Source organism: Dama dama, chromosome 8, assembly GCF_033118175.1.
Source record: "Dama dama isolate Ldn47 chromosome 8, ASM3311817v1, whole genome shotgun sequence".
NCBI classification, from domain to species: Eukaryota; Metazoa; Chordata; class Mammalia; order Artiodactyla; family Cervidae; genus Dama; species Dama dama.
In genome coordinates, this window is record NC_083688.1 from 27897752 (window position 1) to 27923556 (window position 25805).

At 50.3% G+C, this 25805-nt stretch overlaps 1 protein-coding gene across 1 annotated transcript in view; it reads left to right on the plus strand.

Annotated features, from left to right (window-relative positions):
- Positions 1-7398: 7398 nt before the first annotated feature.
- CFAP65 (cilia and flagella associated protein 65) overlaps positions 7399-25805 on the plus strand; it is a 43483-nt gene continuing 25076 nt past the window's right edge. Inside the window, exons 1-13 of the mRNA XM_061147975.1 lie at positions 7399-7572; positions 9792-9976; positions 15666-15768; positions 16274-16440; positions 16643-16842; positions 17133-17278; positions 17761-17983; positions 18402-18667; positions 19073-19273; positions 19504-19863; positions 22061-22198; positions 23860-24105; positions 24689-24913. Coding sequence (XP_061003958.1) covers positions 7414-7572; positions 9792-9976; positions 15666-15768; positions 16274-16440; positions 16643-16842; positions 17133-17278; positions 17761-17983; positions 18402-18667; positions 19073-19273; positions 19504-19863; positions 22061-22198; positions 23860-24105; positions 24689-24913 — 2619 coding nt within the window. The 5' untranslated portion in view covers positions 7399-7413. The remainder of the gene's footprint in view (positions 7573-9791; positions 9977-15665; positions 15769-16273; positions 16441-16642; positions 16843-17132; positions 17279-17760; positions 17984-18401; positions 18668-19072; positions 19274-19503; positions 19864-22060; positions 22199-23859; positions 24106-24688; positions 24914-25805) is intronic.

Sequence of the window (25805 nt, forward strand, 5' to 3'; positions counted from 1 at the left end):
CATGGACCAAAAAAGGTAGGCTTCCTTACCATCTCTAAGTCCAAGTCAACTTCCACAACCAAAGGAAGCCAGTTACACTAAACTGGTGGTCATGTTATAACATCTTTACTTGAGAGAGGGCTCTAGTCAGATAGGGATTGGAAAAGGGTTTGAGGAATTAAATAGGGTAGAAGGCACAGAATAATGGTGTTCTTCATTTATTCAAAATATATAATGAGTCAGGCTCTGTGCTGAGCTCTGTAAACCTTTTATCCTGCTTAAACCTCATGACTTTTGAGCCATCTGTTAGAAGTTCTTACAGAAATGAAGGAATAAGATCCGACAGCTGAGGGCTGATGGAGTTGGGGTTTAAATCCAGTCTGATTTACTCCAGAGCTTGCTCTGAACCACTCCACTGTACTGTCTTCTTAGCTGTGACCTGCATTCAATTCATGCCTCAGGGTTCTGCACTGGTGTGGGTGGGGGAAGAGGAGAGAGGAGGCAGGAGGAAGGGGATGGCCTAGGATGGGCTGGTCAGCTGGAGCTGTCCATGGTTCTGGCCAGAAGGACGTGGAGCTCAGGAGCCTGTAGGAGATGGTGATGAGGAAGACAGCTAGGAGAGCTAGTACAGAGAAGGAGCCTGCTCAGACTAGAGGGAAAGAGCAGTCAGACATGGTGGTAGGTACCAATAAGAAGGAATGAGAGAGAGAGAAAAACTTCAAGCTTTGACTTAAAATAAATAACCACGTCTACAGAAGCTGGTAAGGTAGGATTTATCCTCAGGTCTCACTTGCAGTCAGTACACCAGTATTATCCTGTGTAGCTCTACTGGTTGTTAAAATCTGGAAGTACTGTTAGTGGGTGCCCTCCGTCATATCCAACTCTTTGTCACCCCATGGACTGTAGCCCACCAGGCTCCTCTGTCCCTGGGATTCTCCAGGTGAGAATACTAGACTGGGTTGCCATTTCCTTCTCCAGGGGATCTTCCCAACCCAGGGATCGAACCCGAGTCTCCTGAGGCTCCTGCACTGGCAGGCAGATTCTTTACCTCTGAGCCACCTGGGAGAGACTCACTTTGTTACTAGTTAGCAGATAGTCACTGACAGAGTTCTCCACTACTATGGCTGCTCTCCATACCTCACAACCTGACACCTAAAAGGTTCAGGCTGGCACAGTATGGGCTCTCAGGACCCAGCTCTGGCTCTAAGTCTCCCTGGTATCCATTCTCATAGGTCAGTATGCATACTGTACCAATTGTATTTTGAATACTGCCCCTGTTTGCCCCATTTTACAGATGGGGAAAGTGAGGCTCTGACCTGTTTAACCATTTGCCTCAAATTGTTCAGTTCTTAAATGGTAGAATCAGGACTTGAACTTAGTCTTCTAGGATTGAGCCTCATGTCCTTCTCCCTCCGTCTCCCCTACTGCTGGCCTTGTGCTTGTTCACCACTTGGTGTGGACAATGAGGGGGCAAGTTGAACAGGTTCTTTGGGTTGGCACAGGAGAGTTAGAAAACCCTATAAGGGTCCCAGGCAGAATGGAACTCTTTCCTTTGAATTGTATTGCCATATGGCAGTCTTCCCCGGCCCCTGACAATTTGTATCCCAGAAGCCCTTTCAGGCTGGAGGTGTCATCAATCTCTTGACATTCTCTCCACACCCAGCAACTTTAGGGGGCCATGGCAGCTTAATGGAGAGAATGCTCCATGCCAGCTCCTAGACGCCCTCTTATCTACAGTCTTCTTTTCACCTCTCAGGCTGGGCTTATACAATTTACCTTACTAATTTTGGAGCTCAGGCACTTCTGTGGGAGGACCTACCACTTCATTTCCTTCCCCAAACTTAAGTACATCTTCTGATTTCAGAAGCAACGCTGGAAACTGAGTCACAGTTGCAGGTGAAGAAAAGTGGGAGAGGGGTCTTCAAGTACTGGAGCTGGGTGCCTTGCCAACTGGGCAGCAGATCATCCTGGCTTGTCATTTTGTCTTTCTCCACCCTAGAGCCACAGGCAGCCTCCTTCTTGGAGAAACAAAAGAGGAGGATGTGGAGAGGAGAGACACTTTCTACCTCTCCTGTGTGCAGTAGAGAGATGGGGAGATGGGAGGAGGTGAGGATGCACAGAAAGCTGAGTAGCCAAATTATAGGGACCTTCGGAAGCCGTAGTTGCTCAGTGGTAAAAAAAAAAAAAAACCTGTCTGCCAATGCAGGAAACACAGGAGATGCAGGTTCGACCCCTGGGTTGGGAAGATCCCTGGAGGAGGAAATGGCAACCCATTCCAGTATTCTTGCCTGGAGAATTCCACGGACAGAGAGCCTGGTGGGATACAGTCCATGGGGTTGCAAAGAGTCGGGCACAGCTGAGCAACTGAGCACACACCCATTTAGCAAGTGACCTTCTAGTGTGTGTGTGTATGTGTGTGTGTGTGTCTATCTTTGTTGACAAAGCATGCATCAAATACTTTACATAACTGACCACTCAGTCCCTATGTAGGCCTTTTGATAATTATCCCCAGGGTAAAAGAAGAGGCTCAGAGAGGTCATGGGACCTGCCCAGGGTAACACAGCCAGTAAGTGGCAGTCAGGTCTCCCTGATGAATTAACCTCAGATCTGTCTGATTTCCCAGCCCAAAGTCTTCTGTCTTTCACGGGAGGGATATTGGGGGAAAAAAGCTTAGAAAAGATATTTTTGTGTGTGCTGAAGCCCAAATCACTGAATGTGCTTTGTCTTTATCACCATTGGCTTCCAGCCAGGAGGACTGGAGTCCTACCCATCCTCCTTCTTCCCTTTCTTCTACATCTGGTCTTTATCCAGGTACTGAATCATCACCTACCCTCGTTCACAGCCTTGAACAAAACAGTGCCCACCCTGTTGTCTTTCTTGAGCCCACAAAGGAGATGGTCCCCAGGACCCAGCACCCATTGTTCCCTACAGGTTCTGGGATCCTGAAATGAGGGACTTCTGAGACAAGCCCAGCTTCCTCTCCCCTCCCCAGGTTCATCCACTGCCACACTCCTTTCCATGCTTTTTGCTTCCTGGGGCTAAGTCCAGCTTGGGCCTCTCCCTGGGAGTACACCATGCTAGTCAAGGTCACTCATCAGCAGAGCTCCCAGGAGGCAGGCAGAACCCTGTCGAAGTAGAGCCCGCAAGGGACCAACCAAGAATTCCCTCTCACGGTCCCAAGCCCAGAAGCCACCACTGACTGGACAGACCAGCTCTGGAGGGACGCTCCTTCAGTGAAGAGGCACAAGGGTGTGTGGCTCCTGGAATAAGCTTTCTAGCTCTAATCTCCTTAGGGTTTTCTCACTGGGATTTCTGAGGCTACCACTGAGCCGTGCCTCCAGAGTTACTGCCCCTTACTTTTTCGTGGCCTAAGAATAGACAAACAGGTCCTTTTCCCTGTTCCTCAGGTTCAGCTGAGTCAGGCTGACCATTTCAAAAAGAGCTTAAAGGAAAACAAAAAGGAAATCATTATAGAAACCACAAACAACATAGAAGTGGTAATGTCCAAAGTGCAGGTTTCCTATTCTGAGAATAATGTTAAAACCAGTGAAAAGCTCACCAAGTTCCACATTCCTTGATCCCAAGAAAACTCCAGACCTAATTGTGCTGGCATAACGTAATGGGCCTCTGGCCTGACCCTTCATTTCAGCCTCTGGCCATGTGATCTCCCAGGCCAATTAAGGCAGCACTGTCATCTAAGTGTATCTTTTACCTTTAAACTCCAACTTTCCCAAAATGAGAGTTTATTTTCTGGGTTTATCCGCAGAGTCTCTCCCTCTAACATCCACCCTCCATCATTGTCCCGGGTAGTGAAGCATCTTTAATTGCCCATGAATGAACTCAGATTTTCAGCTTCAGTCACCTAAGGAGTCTTCACCAAATGAGACTCTTCCCTGCAAAGGACATAGGAACAAATGAACCAGTGGGCTTCCAAAAATCCATATTATGTGTAATAATGCCTTCTTCAAACATCCACCTTCAGATCCCTTCAAAAGAGTTAGCTTTGTGCTGGGCTGGAGGAAATGCCAGGAGAAAATGCCTAGGAGACATTCCCTTCCACCTGCAAAAAAGAATTCATTTGCAATGCAACAGGCAGGTAAGAAATAACTACTGCTTTTAAGTTAACAATTGCAATCACAGAATGAAGTTCCGGGTGAGATTCTGACTCTATCACCAAAGGGTATCACAAAAGAACAGAAACGACTCCCACTGCTCTGACAAGTCCTTGGATTAGCCTCCTTCGAATTTGGTCGTCAACTAAAGCCAAGATTTCGGGGACGTCCCAACAACTGGTAGAAGACAGTTACAACCAGCAGGGAAAGTTGGAGAATAAAAAATACGGGTGAACGGTGAAGTTGGGCGGAGTCTTCGCTTTCTCTGATCCGTGACTCCTGCGGGTAGCCGTCGTTGCCCTGGGATATCAGGAGACGCCGTGACTCGTGCGTCTCGTATCTATAGAAACGACAGCATGGCGGCGGTGTGAGTTCTGAGCGTTGGTCCCAGCGACCAGGCGAGCCGCGCGAGTGGCCAGGAAGGTATCTGTCTTAGGAGACCGTCTCCTTTGGGATGTCGTGACGGGGTCCCCTCAGTGTCTCTCGGAGAGCCCCGAGGGACTAAGACTTGGGCGAGATCAGCCTGGAGATGTCTTAGAGGATAGTGAAACCGCTCTAAGTATATTTTATTTTTTCTTGGCAACCCGCCACTTTTTACACTGGTCATCTTAGGAATTTTTAGGTTGGAAATTAGGCAAATAAAGGAAGCTGGTTTTTTTTTTTTTTTTTTTTAAGGTTCTCAAGATATAAAAAAGATACGAAAAACAACACCTCCCTTGCCCTGTGTCCTCGCAATGATTGCAGTCTTTGGAAGAGTAGCACATGCTAGTGTGGAAGTTATCATTGTTAATTATAGTAACATAGGTTTGCCTAGGGCTTTTTCAAATTCTGTTTCTTTCACAATTAAAGTCAATTTTGTGAAATAGGATAACCTTCATTTTACAGGTGAGGAGACTGAGGCTTGAGGAGATGGAGAAACTTGCCCATCTCAAATGAATCGGAGCAGATGCTGGGACCCAACTTTTCTTGCTCCAGGACCAGTGCTCACTTCCCTAAGCCCTAAGCCCTGGTCTGGACCAGCTTTCTACCCTGTTATCTCTCTTTTTTTCCCTACAAATGCTGATCAGAGATTTTTTTTTTTTTTTTTTCCAGAGGCAGAGGCTGTTTGTAGAATCCCCTACAGTTACAGGCGTTACTGAGCCAGGTAAGTACTAAAAAGCCATCCAACAGCAGAAAGGTAACAGGGCCTTCCTCCCTGTCTCACCAGCTTGCATCTCTTTAATTCCATCTGAATGTTCACTTCCAACTGAAGGTAGGAGCTTTGCCTGTCCTGTCTGGTGCCTAGCACTGGTACATAGCAGGCATTCAGTAAATGCCTTGTGAATGAATGAATGAGTGAGTGAATGTAAGATAGTCCCCTTCAGAGGGTTTGGTTGCTATTGTTTAGTTGCTCTGTTATGTCTGACTCTTTTGTGACCCCATGGACTGTAGCCCACCAGGCTCCTCTGTCCATGAGATTTCTCAGGCAAGAATATTGGAGTGGGTTGCCATTTCCTTTTCCAGGGGTTCTTCCCAACCCAGGGATTGAACCCACATCTCCTTCTTGGCAGGCAGATTCTTCACCACTGAGCCACCAGGGAAGCCCCTAGATGGTTTGGACTTGTTGCCAATTAGGAAAAAAGTACATCAACAGAATCTTTTGGTCTGGATGAATGGTGAGGAGGGTATGGGAGAGTGTCTGATGGAAGTGTGGAAATTTCTAAAGGGCGACCATAAAACTGTTTCCTAAAGCATAATATGTTATAATAAGGGGTTGAACCCCAAACTGGAAAATAAATAATTTCAGGCCAAATAAAAGATGACTCACATCTAATCATAAATTGTTGTAAGGATTAAAATACATGTGAAAGACTTACAACACTGCTTGGCACATGATGAGTTCTCAATAGACGTTCTTAGAAGTTGTTATTATTTTTGAAATTGTTATTCAAAGAGGTGGGGGAAGATACTGAGTAATCTTTAAAATGCACATATGTTCAAAAAAGGAGTACATTGATGCTGTCAAATATGGTAGCCACACCTGGGTGTATATGCAGAAGGAAGGGGAACTTGAGATGGAGCCAGAGCCAGTTTGGGACCCTTGTGTGTCCAAAGCAGGGCCAAGCACCCTTTTGAGCATTTGATGAAAGCTGTGGACACTCTCCCTGGAAAAGAGCATATGCCCATACCCATGAAATTTGCGTATAATTTGCCTATAACATTTACATATAATTTCCAGACACAGCATATCAGTGGATCCCTCTGCTTTAGAGGTTGATTCATTTATCCTTAGATTGAATCATCATTTCAGTGAAGGCTTCCTTTAAACCTGGATTAAAAGCAGAGACATTACTTTGTCAACAAAGGTCCGTCTAGTCAAGGCTATGGTTTTTCCAGTAGTTATGTATGGATGTGAGAGTTGGACGATAAAGAAAGCTGAGTGCCAAAGAATTGATGCTTTTGAACTGTGGTGTTGGAGAAGACTCTTGAGAGTCCCTTGGACTGCCAGGAGATCCAACCAGTCCATCCTAAAGGAGATCAGTCCTGGGTGTTCATTGGAAGGACTGATGTTGAAGCTGAAACTCCAATACTTTGACCACCTGATGCAAAGAGCTGACTCATTGGAAAAGACCCTGATGTTGGGAAAGATTGAGGGCGGGAGGAGAAGGGGACGACAGAGGACGAGATGGTTGGATGGCATCACCAACTCAATGGACATGGGTTTGGGTAGACTCTGGCAGTTGGTGATGGACAGGGAAGCCTGGCTTGCTGCAGTTCATGGGGTCACAAAGAGTCAGACATGACTGAGCAACTGAACTGAACAGGTTGTGTGCTGATGGAAAAAACTCAGAAGCCCAAGAAGCCTTCAGTCTCATTTGCCTTTCCTTTGTCCTTTATTTCTCTTCTCAGAGGAGGCCAGCCATGTTCTGAGGCAACACGTAGAGAGTAAAAGCCAGGTAAAAGCAATGCATATGCTTCAGTGACACTCATTGGGGACTTACTGAGAAATGCCACGTGTGGCTGTGGAGAGCAGTGCTGCATGGGCCTCATCCCCAGTTCCCTTTTCCAAATGGCCTTTCCTGAATGGTGAGCCTCTAGGCTCCCAGGCAAAGCCCTGGGTCTTGTATTCAGGCTCGTTCCTCACGTGCCACTTCACACCTGTTGCCAGAGCTCGGGAGCAGGCAACTCCTCCATGATCACAGTGCCCATGGTGAGTCTTCTCCATTGATGTCTCTTTCTCATGCCCCTCCTGTCTCCTCTCTGGTCTCTTTCCAGCTCCTGACTGGCAGGAACTCTTGGCTTAGCCAGAGAGCTTCCTTCGGACTTGTGTTCCCGGCACCCGATGCTCATTGAAGCAGCCCTCAGCCTCCTCATGAGGACTAGGGACAGCGGGGACTGCACCATGAACTCCGGATCGTGCCTGAGTGCCAGCACGGTGGCCTTTCCCACCATCACTGGCAGCAGCATGGCCATAAGTGCCTCCGGCAGCAGCAACGCCAGTGCCTTTGTGAGGACGCCTGTGGGGCCGAGCGGGGTGGATGGGCAGCAGGGCGCCAGGGGTCGGAATCTGGGAGGGCCCCTCTCTCCTGTCCCAACCCCATTACTAGACGGAGGGATGGAATACACAGAGCCCCAGGCCAACTGGAGCGGTGGCAGCTGTGAGCATGATGGCGGAGAGGAGAAGAATGTCGGCGAGATGGGAGTTTGCGGCTGATAAGAGTAGCCTGTAGTTCTCTCTTCCTTCACAAAGGTCTTCTGATCTTGATGCCTAGGGCTTTGCCTTTGTCCAATGGGTGCATGTTGTTTGCTTTTTTGCAGCTCTCAGGGCTCTCTCTGACAGCACTGGGTCAGGGTGGCCGGTGCTCGTCTAGGGAGGTAACATAGGGGTCCGACTGCGTTTTGTGCAGCATGTGTCTGTATCATGTGGGAGCTCTCGGGTTGACTTAGATGTGATGCTGGTTGCATCTGCCTCCCTGTGGACCATGGTCATCTCTCCCCTGCATCTGTGCCGTTCCAGGCCAGTTTGCACACAGATTCATTCAAGGCCCTTCCCCACTCTGCTCTGAGCTGGCTGGAGACTGGAAGGTAAGAGGAGGGGTGAATCTCTGCTTTTGACAGCGTCTCGGTCGGCATCTCTCTGTGACTCCCATCGGCACCAGACAGTGCTCTGGGTTCTGAGAACCCCACCTCTTCCCCTCACTTGTGTACAGTGGCATCTTCTTTGTAAAATTATATTAAATTAATTTGTTTATTTCTTTTTGGCTGTGTTGGGTCTTTGTTGCTGCACATGGGCTTTCTCTAGTTGCAGTGAGCAGGGGGCTGCTCTTCGTTGTGGTGCATGGGCTTCTCATTGCAGTAGTTTCTCTTATTGTGGAGCCCATGTTCTAGGTGCACGGGCTTAGTAATTGTGGCACATGGGCTTAGTTGCTCCTCGACATGTGGAATCTTTGTAGACGAGGGAGCAAACCCATGTCCCCTGCTTTGGCGGGCTGATTCTCAACCACTGGACCACCGGAGACATCCCTGGTGGCAGCTTCTTGATGTTGTTAACTTTGAGGTTACTTCACTAGCCGCTGGTTGTGCATTGAACTCCTTATTTTAAACACCCAGAGGGGCTTCTGTTTTTCTGGTTGGACTGATTGATGCATCAGCTGATGTTTATAATAAATGACCCTCGGTCACCCATGTCACCTTTCCTCCGTGGGCAGTTCAGGCCATCTGACACTCTGTATATTTTGAAACCGAGATGTAAGCTCCAAGAGAGAAAGGATTTGATGGTCTTGTTCACTATTATAGGCCTGGCACTAATCTCTACAGTGTCTGGTGCATCATAGGTAGTGAAACACATATCTGTTAAACACATACATTTACCCTTTGTTGTTGCTCAGCTGCTAAGTTGTGTCCCCACGGACTGCAGCATGCTGAGCCTCCCTTATATAGTGATGTAAAAACAATACTTGGTCAAAGTTAAAGGAAAATGGCAGTGAATTTACATTCACTGCCATGAATGGTAGGAAGAGGCACCTGGTTCCTCCTGCCATCTTGCTGCCGCAGAAGTTTTCCATTCCCCTCCCTCCTCAGATAGTTAAGGGTTAGGGATCAGCCTGTGAAAGGATTTGCTGTTACAGACAAGGAGTGTTGGTACAGTGAACCTCTAGCATCCTTAGGAGAAGTGCTTGGAGTGACCTCAAAGCCAAGGCATCGGGTGTGGGTTGGCCCCAGGCAAGTTGGCTCTGTCCTCTGTTCCACCAGCCAGGTGAGGGATGGGAGAGGAAACGGTGGAATATCCCTGTGCCCTGGAGAAGTTCCAACGAGGGACGTCTTAGAGAAGTTCTCTACAGGCTTCTGCAGAGAAGGGGTAGGATGGGGAGGATGAGGAGGAGAAGGCAGCATCTGAACCGAGCGGTGTCTGAGGGCCCGCTGGGGAACAGAACAGGCCAGCTAAGGCTGCTGAGTGTGCTGGGTTAAGTGGCTGACAGAGTGGTCTGGGGAAGGCTTCAGGGGCAGTGTCTCAGGGAATCTAGTTGGAAAGCCATTCCAGTGACCTCAGAAGAGGTAATATCAGACTCCAGGGCCTCCCTGCCTCTCACCTTCTCTCTCCAGACCATCCCCCATGGGACAAGGAGTGGTGTAATTCATTACCTTCTAGAGCTGGGGCGATCTTAGCCCATTCTCTGGGTCTTTGAAGTCTTCTCTCCTTTCTCCCTGCCAACCGGACAGCCTGCCAGCTCCATGGATACTCAGATGTGCTTCCCAAAGAAGCAGGAGAAAGTGAAGAAGAGGGTCGTCTGGGACATTGAGGTGGCTGAGGAGCTACAGTGGAAAGGCTGGGTGTTGGGGAAGGAGATCACCAAAAACCTGGTTCTGAAAAATCTCTCCTTGAAAATCCAGAAGATAAAATACAGGTACCAATATGAGGGATCAGAGACTAAGTCCCTGAGCCCTCAAACCCCCAAGGCAGCCACTTTTAAAACAAAAGTCATACAAAACCAAAAGAGTGTATAGAACATGTATAGTTTGAACAGTTGTTGAAAGTGGAACCCATGTGACCAGGTTAATTAATGGAGTAATAACAGTGTCTGAAGCTCACCTTCTCTCATCATGTGTCCCCCCAGCACTGGAACACTTTCCCTACTGGTAAAGGTAACCACTGTTCTGACTTTCATGATAATGATTTTCTTGTTTTTCTCAAAAGGGTTTGCCACTTATGTTTGCATCCCTAAATGATATAGTTTGTTTACCTGCTTTTCTTATGAACTTTATGTAAGTGGGATAACATGATATACTTTTGTTGTTGTTGTTCAGTCACTAAGTCATATCTGATTCTTTGCAACCCCATGGACTGCAGCATGCTAGGCTTCCCTGTCCTTCACTATCTCACAAATGCTCAAACTCATGTCCATTGAGTTGATGAGCCTTCCAACCACCTCATTCTCTGTCTCCCCCTTCTCCTCCTGTCTTCAACCTTTCCCACCATCAGGGTCTTTTCCAGTGATTCAGCTCTTCACATCAGGTGACCAAAGTACTGGAGCTTCAGCTTTAACATCAGTCCTTCCAATATTCAGGATTGAATTCCTTTAAGAGTAAGTGGTTTGATCTTGCTGTCCAAGGGACTGTCAAGAGTTTTCTCCAGCACCACAATTCAGAAGCATCAGTTCTTCGGCGCTCAGCCTTCTTTATGGTCCATCTCTCACATCCATGCATGACTACTGAAAAATCCATGGCTTTGACTGTATGGAGCTTTGTTGGCAAAGTAATGTCTCTGCTTTTTAATATGCTGTCTAGGTTGGTCATAGCTCAGTTATATTCATAAGACTCATCCACATGCATACATAGTTTATCCTTTTTAATCACAGAGTAATAGTTCAATGTATGCTTCTATGTGTTTGTGCATTCTTCTGCTGAGGAACATTTTGGTTGTTTGAAGTCTGAGACTGTTAGCAACATTGTTCAGCTATTGCACAAGTTCAGGTTTTTCTTGGGTAGATACAAAGGAATAGAACTACTGTGACTTAGAACATGTACATGTTTGCTTCTTACAGATGTTTGTACATGTTTGCCAAACTCGTTTCCAAAGTACTTATATCCATTTATATTCCCACCAGCCACATATGAGTATTCCCATTCCTCTTTATCTTTACCAACAATTGATATTCTTTAGACTTAAATTTGTTGCCAATAATGCTAATTTGTTGTAGGTTTAATTTGCATTTCTCTGATTTCTATTACAATTAAGTGTTTTTTCCTATCTTATTGGCCATTTCGTTTGTGAAATTCCTGTTTAAGTCTGTGCCCATTTTTCTGTTAGATTATCTTTTTTTCATTTTTCAAAAAGAATTAAAATGTAGCTGATTTGCAATATTATATGAATTTCATCTGTATAGCATAATGATTGAGTACTTCTATAGATTATATACTCCCTTAAAAGTTATTACAAGATAATGGCTATCATTTCCTGTGCTATGCAGGATATCCTTGTTGCCTAACTTTTATTTTATTATTTTAAGTTTAGGTTTATTTACTTATTCTATTTTTGGCTGTGCTGGGTCTTTGTTGCTTTGCATGGGCTTTCTCTCGTTGCGTCAGGCGGGGTCCACTCTTCACTGCAGTGCTTGGGATTCTCATTGCAGTGGCTTCTCAGGCTGTAGGCACATGGGCTCAGTAGTTGCGGCTCGAGGATTCTAGAGTGCGGACTCAGTAGTTGTGGCATGAGGGCTTAGTTGCTCCTAGGCATGAGGAATCTTTCCAGAGCAGGGATGGAACCTGTGTCCCCTGCATTAGCAGGCAGATTCTTATCCACTGTGTCAACAGGGAAGTCCTGCTTATCTATTTTAAATTTGGTAGTTTGTTTCTCTTAACCCCATACGCCTATCTTGATCTTGCCCCTTCCCACTTCCCTCTCCCCACTGGTAACAACTACTTTGTTTTCTGTGTCTTTGAGTCTGTTTCTGCTTTGCTATAGACATTGGTTTGTTTTAGTTTTTAGATTTCACATACAAGTGATATCATGTAGTATTTGTCTTTGTCTGACTTACTTCACTAACCATAATATTCTCTAGGTCCACCCATGTTGCTGGATTTCATTATTTTTTTGTGGCTGGGTAATATTCCATTGTGAGTGTGTATGTGCGTGTGTGTGTGTGTGTGTATGCCACATCTTCTTGACCTATTTGTCTGCTGATGGTTGCTTGGGGTGCTCCAGTATCTTGGCTATTGTAAGCAGTGTTGCTATGAACATTGGGGTACATGTATCTTTTCCAATTAGTATTTTTCTTGTTTTTTTTTTTTTTTTCCTGGATATATGCAGAGGAGTGGAATTGCTAGATCATATGGTAGTCCTATTTTTAGTGTTTTTAGAACCTCCATACTGTTTTCCAGGATGGCAGACCAGTTAATATTCCTACCATTAGTATACAAAGGTCCCCTTTTCTCCACATCCTTGCCAACGTTTGTTATTTGTAGACTTCTTGATAATAGTGCAAGGTGATATCTTGTTGTTATGATTTGCATTTCTCTAATAATTAGCAATGTTGAGCATCTTTTCATGTACCTGCTAGCTATCTTTACATGTTCTTTGTAGACTGTCTTTTTTTAATAGATGTTCTTATTGAAGATACTAATTCTTTGTCAGTTATGTGTTGTGAATATCTTCTCCCACCTTGTGATTTGTCTTTTCTTCTATCATGTATTTTGAAGAAAAGGCATTCTTAATTTCAAAGGAATCAAATGTACCAATATTTTTTCTTTTATGGTTGATACCTGCAAGTTCTTCTCTACCCTTATCTAGTTCATGAAGATTTTCTCCTATAGTATCTTCTAAAGACATTATAATTTTGCCTTTCATATTTGTCTTTTATCTACATGGAATTGATTTTTGTGAATGGTTTGAAGTAGGGATTCAGTGACTTTTTTTCCTCTCAAATCAATTTCCAGTTGTCCCAGCACCATTTATTGAAAATTTTATACTTTGCCTTATGATCTCCCTACCACTGATGTTTATCAAGTGTCCATACATGTAGGAACCATTTCTGAATCCTGTTTTGTTCCCTTGCTCTATTTATCTCTCCCTGGGCCAATAAATATCATCTGGAATTGATTATTAAAGCTTATAATAAGTTCTATAATAAGCTTATAATAAGTCTTGATTATCTTGTAGTTTAAGTCCTCCAACTTCATTCTTTCTTAAGATTGTCTTGGCTCTCATTGGACCTTTTAACTTTCATAAATGTCTTCAAATCAACTTAAATAGATGCACGTAGACAACCTTTTAAGATTTTGTTTAGGATTTAGTTGAACATATAGATCAATTTAGGCTTTCCAGGTGGTTCAGTGGGGTAAAGAGTCCGCCTGCAATTCAGGAGACGCAGGAGACACGGGTTTGATTCTTGGGTCGGAAAGATCCCCTGAAGGAGGGCATTGGCAACCCACTCCAGTATTCTTGCCTGGAGAATCCCATGGACAAGAGGAGCCTACAGTCTATAGGATTGAAGAGTTGGACATGACTGAAGTGACTGAGCACACAGGCATACACACATAGATCAATTTGGGGAGAATTGACATCATTACAAATTGAGTCATGAACATGGTGCCTCTCTATATTTCTTTAGGTCTTCTTTCATGTCTTTCAGTAAAATGTAAAATTTTCTCCATAGATGTCTTACACATCTTTAGTTAGAATTATACCCAAGTGTTTTAAATTTTTAGTGATGTTGAGTATATCTTTTAAAGTTGTTTTATTTTTCTGCTTGTTGCTGGTTTTTTAGAAAGTCATTTTTTAAAAATATAGATGCTTTGTCCACACCCTTGTGCCCAGCAACCTTGGCAAATTCTCTTGTTAATTCTAATGATGTGTTTGTTAATTCTGTCTTCCATGTACATGTTCATATCTTAAATGAAAATGGCATTTTTTTCCCTCCCTTTCCAATCCCATATCTTTTCTTTCTTTGTCTTTCCTTCCTGCACTATTGAAAAGGAAAGTGCTGAACAGAAGTGGTTATAGAAGACATCCTTGTTTTGCTCATGATCTCAACGTGAAAGATTCCAGTGTTTCACCATTAATTTGCATGTTTCCTGTAGTTGTTTTTTTTTCTTCTTTTTTTAGACTTTATCAGGTTAAGGAAGTTCCCTTCTATTCCTAGGTTGCTGAGAGTTTTTGTCATAAACATATGTTGAAGTTTATTTAATGTTTTTCTTTATTGAGATGGTCATTTGTTTTTTTCTCTCTTGATTTGTCAATACGGTGAATTACATTAAATGATTTTTAATTTTCTTTTTTTTGGCTGCACCACAGGGCATGTGGGATCTAACCTGCACCCCCTGCAATGGAAATTTGGAGTCTTAACCACTGAACTGCCAGAGAAATCCCCTGATTTTTAAAAAAATTAATTATTTTTTGGCTGTGCTGTGTCTTTGTTGCTGTACATACACTTTCTGTGAGCGGGGGGCTTCTCTTGTTGCAGCGCGTAGGCTCTGGGGCGCACAGGGTTCAGTAACTGTGGCCCACAGGCTTAGTTGCCCCGAGGCATGTGGAATCTTCCCAAACCAGGGATTGAACCCATGTCCCCTGCATTGGCAGGAGGATTCCCAACCACTGGATCATCAGGAAAATCCATCCCCACACTTTTTTTTTTTTCCCAATGTTAAACCAATGGTGTATTCTTAGAATAAACCCAGCTTGTTCATGATTGAGTATTCTTTCTATACACATTGCTAAATTGTTTTTGCCAATATTTTGTTTATGGCTGGTACTGGCCTGTAATTTTCCTTTCTTCTCATAACTGTCAGGTTTTGATAACAACATTATGATAGACTCACAGAGTATTTTGGGGAGGGTTTCCTTGTTTTCTGTTGTTGGGAAGACAAGGCTAGAATTATCAAGTGCTCCATGCTGCTTGCTGCAAAGCCATCTGGCCTGGTCTCTTCTCTGTGGGATGGTTCTTTGACTATTTATTCAATTTTTTGGATAATTTTAGGTTAGGGTGGCCACAAAATGTATAATTCTTGAGTAACTTTTGGTCAATTATACATTCCTAGAAATGTGTTTATTTTATCTGAACCTACTGGTATAGAGTTTTTGGCAGTATTGTCTTTTTTTTTTTTTAGTAATTTTGTCTATTTATTCATTCACTCTCGGCTGTGCTGGTCTTCGTTGCTGCGTGGGCTCCTCTCCACTTGCGGCGAGCAGGCGTCACTCTCTAGCTGCGGTGCGCGGGCGGCCCCATGCAGCGGCCCCTCTCGCTGCAGAGCGGGGCCTCGGTAGCTGTGGGGGCACAGCCTTAGTTGCCCCCCACAGCATGTGGGATCTCCCCAGGCCAGGGATGGAACCCGCATCCCCTGCGTTAGCAGGTGGGCCCTTAACCACTGGACCACCAGGGAAGTCCGCTCCTGTATCTTTCCCTTCAGCGCTCCGTCCTGGAGTGAAGGTTTGGGATAAAAATGGTGGCACGCGAGAGGCAATTCCTACTGGGACATAACCCCTGTGTTTCCCCTTCCACAGTCCCACCAGCTGCTTAGCTTTCCAGGGTCTCCCCTAATCTTTCTGCCTCTTCTAGTTTTCTGATCCCAAAGTGTGTATTCCTTGGCTCCCTCCCACAGGCCCCCCAAGACCAAGTTCTTCTTCACGGTTGTCCCCCAGCCCATCTTCCTGAGCCCAGGCCTAGCCCTCTCACTCCCCGTCATCTTCCGCCCTCTGGAGAAGGTAAGGCCTGCCGTGGCAAGTGGAGGACAGGGAGGGACATGGGCACAGTGACCTCGGAGCAGGGGGCCAGGGCAGAGCAGTGAGGAGCCCCCCTGAACCCAACCACCACACCCACATCCTACCACTTGGAGCCAGAACTCATTAGACAGAAGGGGCTTCCGGTTGGATGTGTGGGGTGGCGGGGCGGTGGGGGCAGCAGGGAAGGCTGCGCTACTCTGTTGGCCATCAGAAAGCCCTGTATTCCTTGGCTTCTTCCTGCTCTCAAAATATTCTCCCAAAACTTTGTCCCTCACAAAGAGGCCCCATATCTCTGAGACCAAGATGGCACTACAGCTCAAGTAACTGACCTTGTCTTCAGAGACTGAGAAGGAGGAGGGCCATGGCCTGGCCCAGCCCTCCACGGTTATGTTGGGGAGATGGCCAGGGCCAGGGGGAGGTGGGTACCACCCGGATACACTGATCAGTCACTGCCTCTGCCTCTCCCCCCCGCCCCCACACACCGCAGAAGGAGTATGTGGACCAGCTGTGGCTTGAGAAAGCGGAGGGGATGTTCTGTGTGGACTTGAGAGCCACCCTGCCCTGCCACAATCTGATCTGCCCACCGTCCCTGCAGTTGCCCATGTGCGCCATGGGGGACATGGCCGAGGCCTGGTTCTGCCTGGAAAATGCAGGGTGAGGGCAGAGGCTGAGGCTTGGAGGTGGGAAGTGCGACAACTGGGAGGAGGATTCCTGGGAGCAGGAGAGACCGGTGTGTGGGGTGTGGAATGGGGTGTGGGAGTAAAGGGGGCATCTCTACCTTTCTAAAGTAGGGGCAGTGGTCAGAGGGGGCAAAGTGGCTCTGATCCGCATCTCCCCCACCGGGTCCCACCCCCAGGGACCTGTCTACCTTCTTCACCTGGGAGTCCCCCAGCCCATTCCAGATGCTGCCGACCACGGGGCTGCTGGAACCAGGCCAGGCCTGCCGGATCAAGGTGACCTTCCAGCCCCTGATGGCTGTCATCTATGATGCTCAGGCCACGTGCTGGTATGGGGACGGCAGCAAGCAGAAGAGCAGCATCCAGCTGCAGGCTGTGGGTGAGGCCCGACCTCTCACTCGTCCCCAGAGCCCCCCGCCGCACCTCCCTGGGAAACAAAGCCTCCAGTGTGCTTCCCCCCACCCCCTCCCTGGCCTGGCCCCCAAGGGACCTCCATCAGCCTCCCGCCCTTTGCCGAGCCCCACAGGCTCTGTCATCTCTTTGCTTCCCTTGGTGCCACAGACCAGTGTTTCCCTGGTGACCCGTGTCTTCCTCGAAGGGGCTATTCTGTTTGGGGCCACAGAGGCCCTGGTGGGTTTCTCCCCAAGGCTGTCCACTCTCTCTGCCCAGCCAAATGCGCCCAGCTGCTGGTGAGCATAAAGCAGAGGAACCCGGAGGACCAGGATGCCGAGGGCTTCCAGAAAGTGCTGCACTTTGGCTCCATTGCCGTGGGCTGCACCGCCGAGAGGCAGATCAAGCTCTATAACCCATCAGCAGTACGTGTCCTGCGCACGCGGGGGGCGTGGGGGCGGGGCGGGGGCGTGGGGGCGGGGCTCAGGGACCACAGGCCCGGGTGCACCTAACACCCACTCCCTGTACCGCATGCTGCAAGCCTCGCATACCTACGTCTGTTGATACGCTCGTGTCGACAGGGGTCCCCCCATCATCTCAACTGGGGGCTGGGCTGGACTATCCCGTGACCCCCCCCCCCCCCCAGAACAACCCCAAGACCAGCCCTCAGGTGTCCTGATTCCAGGACCACTGCTAGCCCTCGTGGTACCTTTGGGACAAGGCAGAGGTACCCGCTCTGGGCAGTCCCAGCGCAGGGCACACGGCTCAGCCCCTTCCCTCCTCTGGGCCGAGGCAGCCTTGCTCTACAATCGAAGCTGATGACCGAGGCAGAGGCAGAGCTTCAGCGGGGCACCTTGGTGATGACAGACCACTCCACCCTGTAACCGGACCTTCCCTGGCCCCACAGGTGAGTGCCCCCTTCAGGATCGAAGTGGCCCCAGACATGCTGGTCAAAGACCAGGCCTTCTCGTGCCCCACTGCCCACGGCATCGTGCCCCCCGGAGAGAAGAGATTCGTGTCGGTGTTCTTCCACCCCGAGACCTTGGACGCCAGGACCATGGACTACTTGTTCATCGTGCCCTCTGGCTGTGCCTCCCAGACCCAGCTCAAAGTCGTTGGTTTCTGTAGAGGTACTGGCAGTCCCAGGTCACGGCCCTGCCTCCAGAGACTGGAGCAGCCCCTGCTTACAACTGACAACCATCTGCTCCCAGATGCCCGGGGCCTCCCTACCCTTAGCCTGGGTGTCTGCTGCCCCCTGGTGGGCTCAGCTAGGAATCAGTTAAGGTCACCTGGAGATACGGTTCCCATACTCACCCCCCACCCCCTCCTCCCAACCCCCCCCACCGCCACCCCCCATCCCCCCACCCCCGTCACCTGGCGATCTGCTCAGGCCACTGGGGTGCCAGGCCTTTCCAACCCAATCTTACTGTCTCCAGGCAGCACTGCCTCCCATCGGTGGGACCCTTGGAGACCCCCCCAGGTGGCCAGGTGGCCAGGCCCACTCACAGCACACCCCCCCCCACCCCACCCCCCGCCTCCTCCGCCCAGGTCCTGACCTGTCACTGCAGCATCACTGCGTCGACTTCAGCTGGGTCAACCTCGGGACCCGCTCGGAGCAGTCCCTGTGGATGGAGAACAAGTCGGACTGCACGGCCTACTTCCACTTTGACATCGACTGTCAGGAGAGCGTCTTCAGCATCAGACCTGCCTTTGGGACCCTGGTGGGCAAGGCCCGCATGACCCTCTACTGTGTCTTCCAGCCCACTCAACCCATCATCTACTGCCGGCGGGTGGCCTGTCTCATCCACCACCAGGTGACCTGCCGGGGAGGGATGAGGAGGGGCTCCTCTAGGTGCTGGAGAGGCCGATCCAAGGCCCAGTCATGAGGACAGGGCTCAGTGCTCAGTCACCTGTATTCTGGAACTTGCACGGCTTTCTCCTCCAGGGCCCCTGGCTTGGCTTTCAGAGCCAGTGGTTGGCTAGGGGCAGGCGGGGGCTCACTTCGAGCCAGGTGGGCAGGCCAGTCTTGCCCTCACTGCTGCCAGGCTGGGACTTTGGTCCTCACCCCACGTAGCACGTGCAGGGCAGAGAGCCTTGAGATGACAACCCCCACCCGGGCCCCCAGACCAGGTGGTACACGCTGTGCCCTGATGAAGCCAGTCTCTGGCCAGGGTGGCGAGTGGAGGCTGAAATCTAAGCTCACACAGAAAATGTCGTAGGACCCACTGTTCCTGGACCTGATTGGGACATGCCACTCGGAGAGCACCAAGCCAGCCATCCTCCGGCCTCAGCATCTCACATGGTACCGCACGAACCTGGCACGGGGCCTGACGTTCTATCCGCCCGACATCCTGGGCGTCATGCTGAGGGAGAGGAAGCTGGAGCAGGATAAGAACGGTGCCCTGATGATCCCCGTTGAGGTTCGATGTGTCCCTCTGGGACCCCGGGGGGCTGTCCACCCTCCCAGGTTCACACCCCACCCTTCTCTAGCAATCCTTGGGCAGTCCCGCGATCCGCAGTGCCGTGGGCATTGTTCGTAGTCAGGGGGTGTGACGTGTGGAGCTCTTGTAGCCTTTTCCAGAAAGGAGCACAGAGATGAGGGGCAGCGGCTGGAGAACTGGCCCCCACCAACCCGGCTCTTCCCACGCAGGACCTGGAGGACATACCGGCCCCGCAGTATCCCCTCATCCCCCCAATGACTGAGTACTTCTTCGACGGTACCAATGACGTGGCCATCTTTCCCCCGCCCGTCAGCATTGAGCCTGTCGAGGTGGATTTTGGTGCCTGCCCCAGGCCCAAGGACCCCAGCCCCGTCCCCCTGTGCCTGATGAACCATACCAATGGCAAGATCACCGTGGCCTGGACGCGCAGGGCTGACTGCCCCTTCTGGGTGACCCCAAACACCTGCGATGTGCCCCCTCTCAAGTCCACAGCCCTGCGCCTGCATTTCCAGCCACCTCACCCCAATGGCCTGTATGCCGTGGAGCTTGAAGCCTTTGCCGTCTATAAGGTGTGTGGGGGCACACGGGACAGGGGAAGGTGGATTCTCTGCCCTGGAGCCTGAACGGCAGGGTGTGGAGTCGGAGGGGAGGGTGGGGTGAGGTGGGACCCATGCTCTCTGTGCCGGGCTCTGCTCCCTCCTCTCCTTGCCTCCTTGGCTGGACTTTGGCCTTGGTGGTCTGTCTTTCTCCCAGGTTCATGTCCTGCCTTGACTGAGGGGCTTCTTGGCCCAGCTGATTATGTCTCCCTCACGTGTGCCTCCCACCCTCTCTGGAGGGAGAGCTCAGTGGGGCTCAAGCCCTTTGGAAAATTCTGGTGCACGTAGTTTCCTGGGCCTCCTGGCTGGGGGGGCTCCTGACCTCTCGCTAGTCCTTGAGGTAGGAAGTGGTCCTTCTGGAAGAGCCGAGGGCAGGACCTCCGCCCTGGGGGGACAGAGCCTGGGGCACCCAGTAATTACGTGCGTGTAGGAAGGGGCTTCTCATCCGTCTTCCCCTGACCAGGTGGCCAGTTCAGCCTCTCAGCCCCAGACGCGTCGCTCCCTTCTCGTTTCCAGCCCGTCCTCCCCTCCCCTCCTTCTCTGCTCTGCCCACCTTGCTGTTCTCGCCCGATGGCCGGGTGCTGGGGCTGAGGGAAGAGCAGGGCTGCACAGTCCAGATCAGGGTCCCTCACCAGCTCTGTGACCTTGGGCTCCTCCCTTAGTGTATAGACCCCTGAGCTGTCTTTTCATCTATAAACTTGGGAGCGTATCCAAACTTTGGAGAAGTTTTTCCAAAGCTGAGTCTTTAGTTGCCTCTGTTCCAATATCTTGGCTGTGTGGGAACTCAGAAGTTTGTAGGAGTGAGGCTGTGGATGTCTGGCTTGGCTGAGCTCGTCAGACTTTTAGGCTACAGGTTGCAGTCCTAAGCTGTCCGATATGCCAACCACCAGCCACGTGTGGCCACTGAGCTCTTGAATTGTGTCTAGTCCAAACAGACACACTGTCAAGGGAAAAGACGCTGATTTCTAGGACTTTGCACAAAAAGTATGCAAAATGCCTCCTTCCTCACATATATATGCCCCATGTATGGTGATGCCATCATGTGCGTGCGTGCGAGCTCAGTCACTTCAGTAGTGTCTGACTCTTTCCAACCCCATGGACTGTAGTCCACCAGGCTCCTCTCTCCATGGGATTCTCCAGGCGAGAATACTGGTGGGTTGCCATGCTCTCCTCCAGGGGATCTTCCTGACCCGGGGATTGAACTCACATCTGCCTGCTTCTCCTACATTGCAGGTGGATTCTTTACACACTGAGCCACTTGGGAAGCCCAATGCCACCATCTATATGCATCACACACATAGATATATGTATATGTATGTATATATATATATGTATGTGATGGCATCACCAATGCAATGAACTTGGGCAAACTTTGGGAGATGGTAAGGGACAGGAAGACCTAGAGTGCTACAGTCCATGGGGTCGAAAAAAGTCAGACATGACTGGGCAACTGAACAACAATAATACATACACACACAGATATATACGGGCTTCCAAAGTGGTGCTAGTGGTAAAGAACCTGCCTGCCAATGTAGGAGACGTAGCGAGGTGGGTTCAATCCCTGGGTCAGAAAGATTGCCCTGAAGGAGGAAATGGCAACCCACTCTAGTATTCTTGCCTGAAAAATCCCATGGACAAAGGAGCCTGGTGGGCTACAGTCCTGGGGTCTCAAAGAGTCAGACACAACTGAGCGACTAAGCATGCACACACATATATGTATATGTAGGTATAATGTCGAAACAATATGATTTTGGATCTACTCAGTTAAATAAAATATATTGTTGAAATAAATTTTATGTGTTTTACCTTGTCGATGTGGCTACTAGAACATTTAAAATGATGTTTGCGGCTCGCACTTGCGGCTTGCATTCTGTTTCTATTGGCCAGTGCTCTCTGGGCACATTCCTGCAGGATGAATGCTGCTTTCACATCCCAGCCCCACCCTCGTCCTGCTGGAGGATTAGAGAGCGTGTTTGCTGACTGCTTGGTGCTGCGTGTCCAATGCGGGGCCTGGCGCACAGCGGGAGGGGCTGCTATGGCTGTGGTTCCCCCACTGTCTTCCCAGGGGCCCCTCCCCCTGGACCCCATGTAGGGTTCCTGCAGCTCAGGGGGCAGGCTGGGGTGCCCCACCAGGTCAGACACCGCGGTCGTGGGTGTGGTCATCCCACAGGTCCTGCGAAGCTACAACAACATCGAAGAGGACTGCACGGTGTGCCCATCCTGGTGCTTGACGCTCCGGGCGCAAGGCCACAGCTATTGCCCTGGCTTGGAGCACCACATCCCCCAGTACACCCTGGACGCCCCCAAGGTGAGCGTGGCCCCAGCCGCAGTGGGAGGTGGGACAGGGGGCTTGGCTCTGCCATGGCCTGCAGATCCCTCCCATCTCTGGTGGTCTCAGAAACACGTCCAGTGCTCTCCCTGGCCGTCCCAACCTCCCCACCACCAGCCCCTGGGGCTCTGCACCCATCTTGAAGGACTGTCTCCTGGACCACTACAGTGGGACTGGGAAGAGTCTGGGGCTTGAACCACTGGCCTGCTCCATCTGAAATAGTTCCCTGGCCCTCTCACGCTCAGCTTTAAAGTGTCCAGCTCCTCTGATTGCATGTTAACTGAGTGCTGGCTGGGAATAGGACCTCCCAGGCCATGAGCCCCTGCCCTCAGGGATCATCCAGCCCAGCAAGTGTCTCAAGGCTGGCCCTTTAGCTTAACCCTGTCCTGAGGGAGTCATCATTCCCAGGCCTCTCCTGTCTTGGAGGCTCTGTCTGACCTGAGCCCCAGGATGACATAAAGTTGAGAAACACAGACTCTGGAGCCAGATGGCCAAGTGCCAGTTCTGGTTCCCCCTTCGATGCCTCTTCCCAGCTTCTATTGCCACCATCAGTCTTTTCATCCAGCTGCTCCACTCTCCTGTCTCGCACTTGCTGGAAAGACGTTACTTTTGCACTGTGTGTTTGGGGGTGATCTTGCCCCCTAACTGTTACAGTGCTGCTCAAGGGCACCCCTTCCCACAGCCCTCCTGACTTCCCTGGGGTCTCCTCACTGACCACCCCCCCCCCCGGCCCCCGCCCCTTTCCCTTGGCCAGTTCCTTACAGCAGTTGTGGCCTTTACTGAAATCTAGCAGAATTCTGCACCCATGTTGCCCACGTACCCCTCTCCCCCACCTCATGCACCTATGTTCTTTGTCCCAGCTGAAGGGGGCACCCGGGCCAGCAATTTCAGCTGTGCATTTGGTAGCCAACCCAGCTCTTTGCCTCGTGCTGGCCACACCCTAGATGCCTGAGGGATGTTTGGGACTGCTGGGGCTTTCCCTTTCCCAGAGTGGGGCTCCCCCCTTCCCCCCACCAAGGCCGCCTGCCTGAGAATTACCTAGAAGGGGCTGCTTACCCCAGAGCTTCTGCACCTGCTTCTCTGAAACGGGGATCTCCAAAAGATGATTTGTGGGCACTTTAAGAGCCCCAGTGGCTCAGGCAGTAAAGAATCCGCCTGCCAATGCAGGAGACACAGAAGATATGGGTTCGATCCCTGGGTCAGGAAGATCCCCTGGAAGAGGAAATGGCAACCCACTCCAGTATTCTTGCCCGGAAATCCCCTGGACAGAAGAGCCTGGAGGGCTACAGTCTATGGGGTCCCAAAGAGTTGGACACAGCTGAGCAACTGAACAACAAGATGAAAAAAACTTGTGGTGGTGGGGTCCTGGGGTCCTGAATTTCCTGGAGCCAGTCCCTACGGCTGCTCCATCTCCTTGTCTGGATGTCTGTGAAGATTAGAAGCATTTTGGGGGGGGGGGGCCGAGCTGTGTCCCTCCATTCCCTGCCCCAGGGCACTGACCGGGTTGTGCGAGGGCATCTTGGGCCTCCTGGGAGATGGCTTCACCCATGCCCACACAGACCACCTGGAGTGTGCGTGTGGGGTGGGACTGGGGAGGGCGTGCAGATCTGAGCCTGGACCCCTCCTCTCTCACACCCCAGCTCTTTCCTGCAGTGTCCCCCAGCGAACCCTCCTACCGCAGCCTGCTCCTCATCAACAAAGGCTCCATGCTGCTCACCTACAGCCTCGCCCCCAAAAGCAGCTTGGACATCTCCCTGCGGCCCCGCTCGGGCCTCCTGGGCCCTGGGGCCCACAAGATCCTCCTCACCTACACCTACCCTAAGGGCAACTCCTGGAAGCAGCACGTTTTCTACCTGCAGTTCAATTCCTGCCCCCAGTACCTCAAGGTAGGCGGTGGGAGTAGGGACTGGATCCTTCGGAGGGGGCCAGAGTCTGGGGCTTCCCTTTTCAAAGCCACATTCTTGGACTGGCCTTTAAAGCTCCCCTAAAATAGCTCAGGGGCTGCTCCCCATCCAGGCAGTGACACAGCAGGGAGAGGATCCCTGGGTCATGTCTGGGAACGGCTCTCCCCAGGAAGCTGCCTGTCCACTTATAGGATCCGGAGCAAGAAAAAGGGGTGCAAAGATCCCCAAGGAAGGAATAAGGGCAACCCAAGACTCATGACTACAGATGGTAGAAGGGTGTTTGGGGCTGGGCCAGGGAAAGGGTCCGAGGTTTTTAGACTCACGTCTGGCCAATGAAATGGCCTGTACATCCTTTTTCGGTGCCTGACTTCTTTTCAAGAACCATCTCCTGTTCAGTCACTACGTGCGTACTCTGCCTTTGACGGAACCTGCCCGTACCCAGGGCCCAGGGTGGGGCACCTTTTGCTGCTCTCTCCGAGGGAGAAAAGCTGCCCACCCCTGATCTTTGGGGGAGCCAGGGCCACAGGGCGATGTCAGGGCACTGTCCTCCCTTCACTGGCCCCAGGAGGTGACCATGCAGAGCCGTGAGGAGCCGCTGCAGCTGAAGCTGGACACCCATAAAAGCGTCTTTTTCAAGCCCACCTGGGTGGGCTGCTCCTCCACCAGCCTCTTCACCTTCCGAAACCCCTCCCGTCTGCCCCTGGAATTTGAGTGGAGGGTCTCCCAGCAGCACCGAAAGATGCTGTCTGTCCAGCCCGCCAGAGGGATTATCCAGCCCAACGAGAGCCTTGTGAGTGCCTTGCCAAGAGCAGGAGGGAAGGATACCCATCATCCTCACCTTTACCATCATCTCTTACTCATGTCTCTCTGGGGCCAGGCTCACCCCTCCATCCAAACCACAGTCATTTCTTCCAGCCTTATGCGTAGATATGACTGTTACCATCATCTTCACCCCCATTTTACAAAGAATTGAGACTTGGGTTGGGAGGAAACCATTTACTAAGACTGTGAATTAAGAGGTGCAGAGCTGGGACTTAAACCCGGGTTTCTGATGTCAGTGCCCAGGGGCAAGTCTATCCTCCATCCTCGGTCCCCCAAAGCTGGGAGGTGGTGCGGAGCACCTAGATTTGGGGCTAATGGGTGGCTGTCATTAAGGAGTGAGGAAGGGAGCTTCTGGAGGTCAAAGCGGTAGGTCCTTGTGCGGGGGCACAGGTGAGACCCAAACCAGCAGAGCCCCAGCCCTGGTTTAGGGTCTCCTAGTCAAGGAGGCCAAGCTTGAGCTGAGAACCACCAACACACGCTGTCTGTTAGAGCCCAGAGGTAGTACTCTGTAAGGCAAGAGACCACACAGACTCTGGAGTCCAGCCTCAAGAGTTCACATCCCCAGCTCCCACCACGTGCCCTCGTCAGCTGTGTGACCTTGGGAGAGTTACCCTGCTTCTCTGCATCTCCAGTTTCTCATCAGACAATGAGACACTAAAATAATACCACTTACCTCTGGGGATAAGTGATTGAAGGCCCGAGGGAGATGACAGAGTACACAGTGTGTGTAAGTGCCTGGCTCAGGGAAACACTCGGAAAGGTTTTCCGTAGCTTGATGTTCTGCAGTGGGACCTCAGACATCCAAGAGCTGGGCGGGGGTTCCCAGAGACCCCCCCATAGGGATAATGTCTGTGACCCCA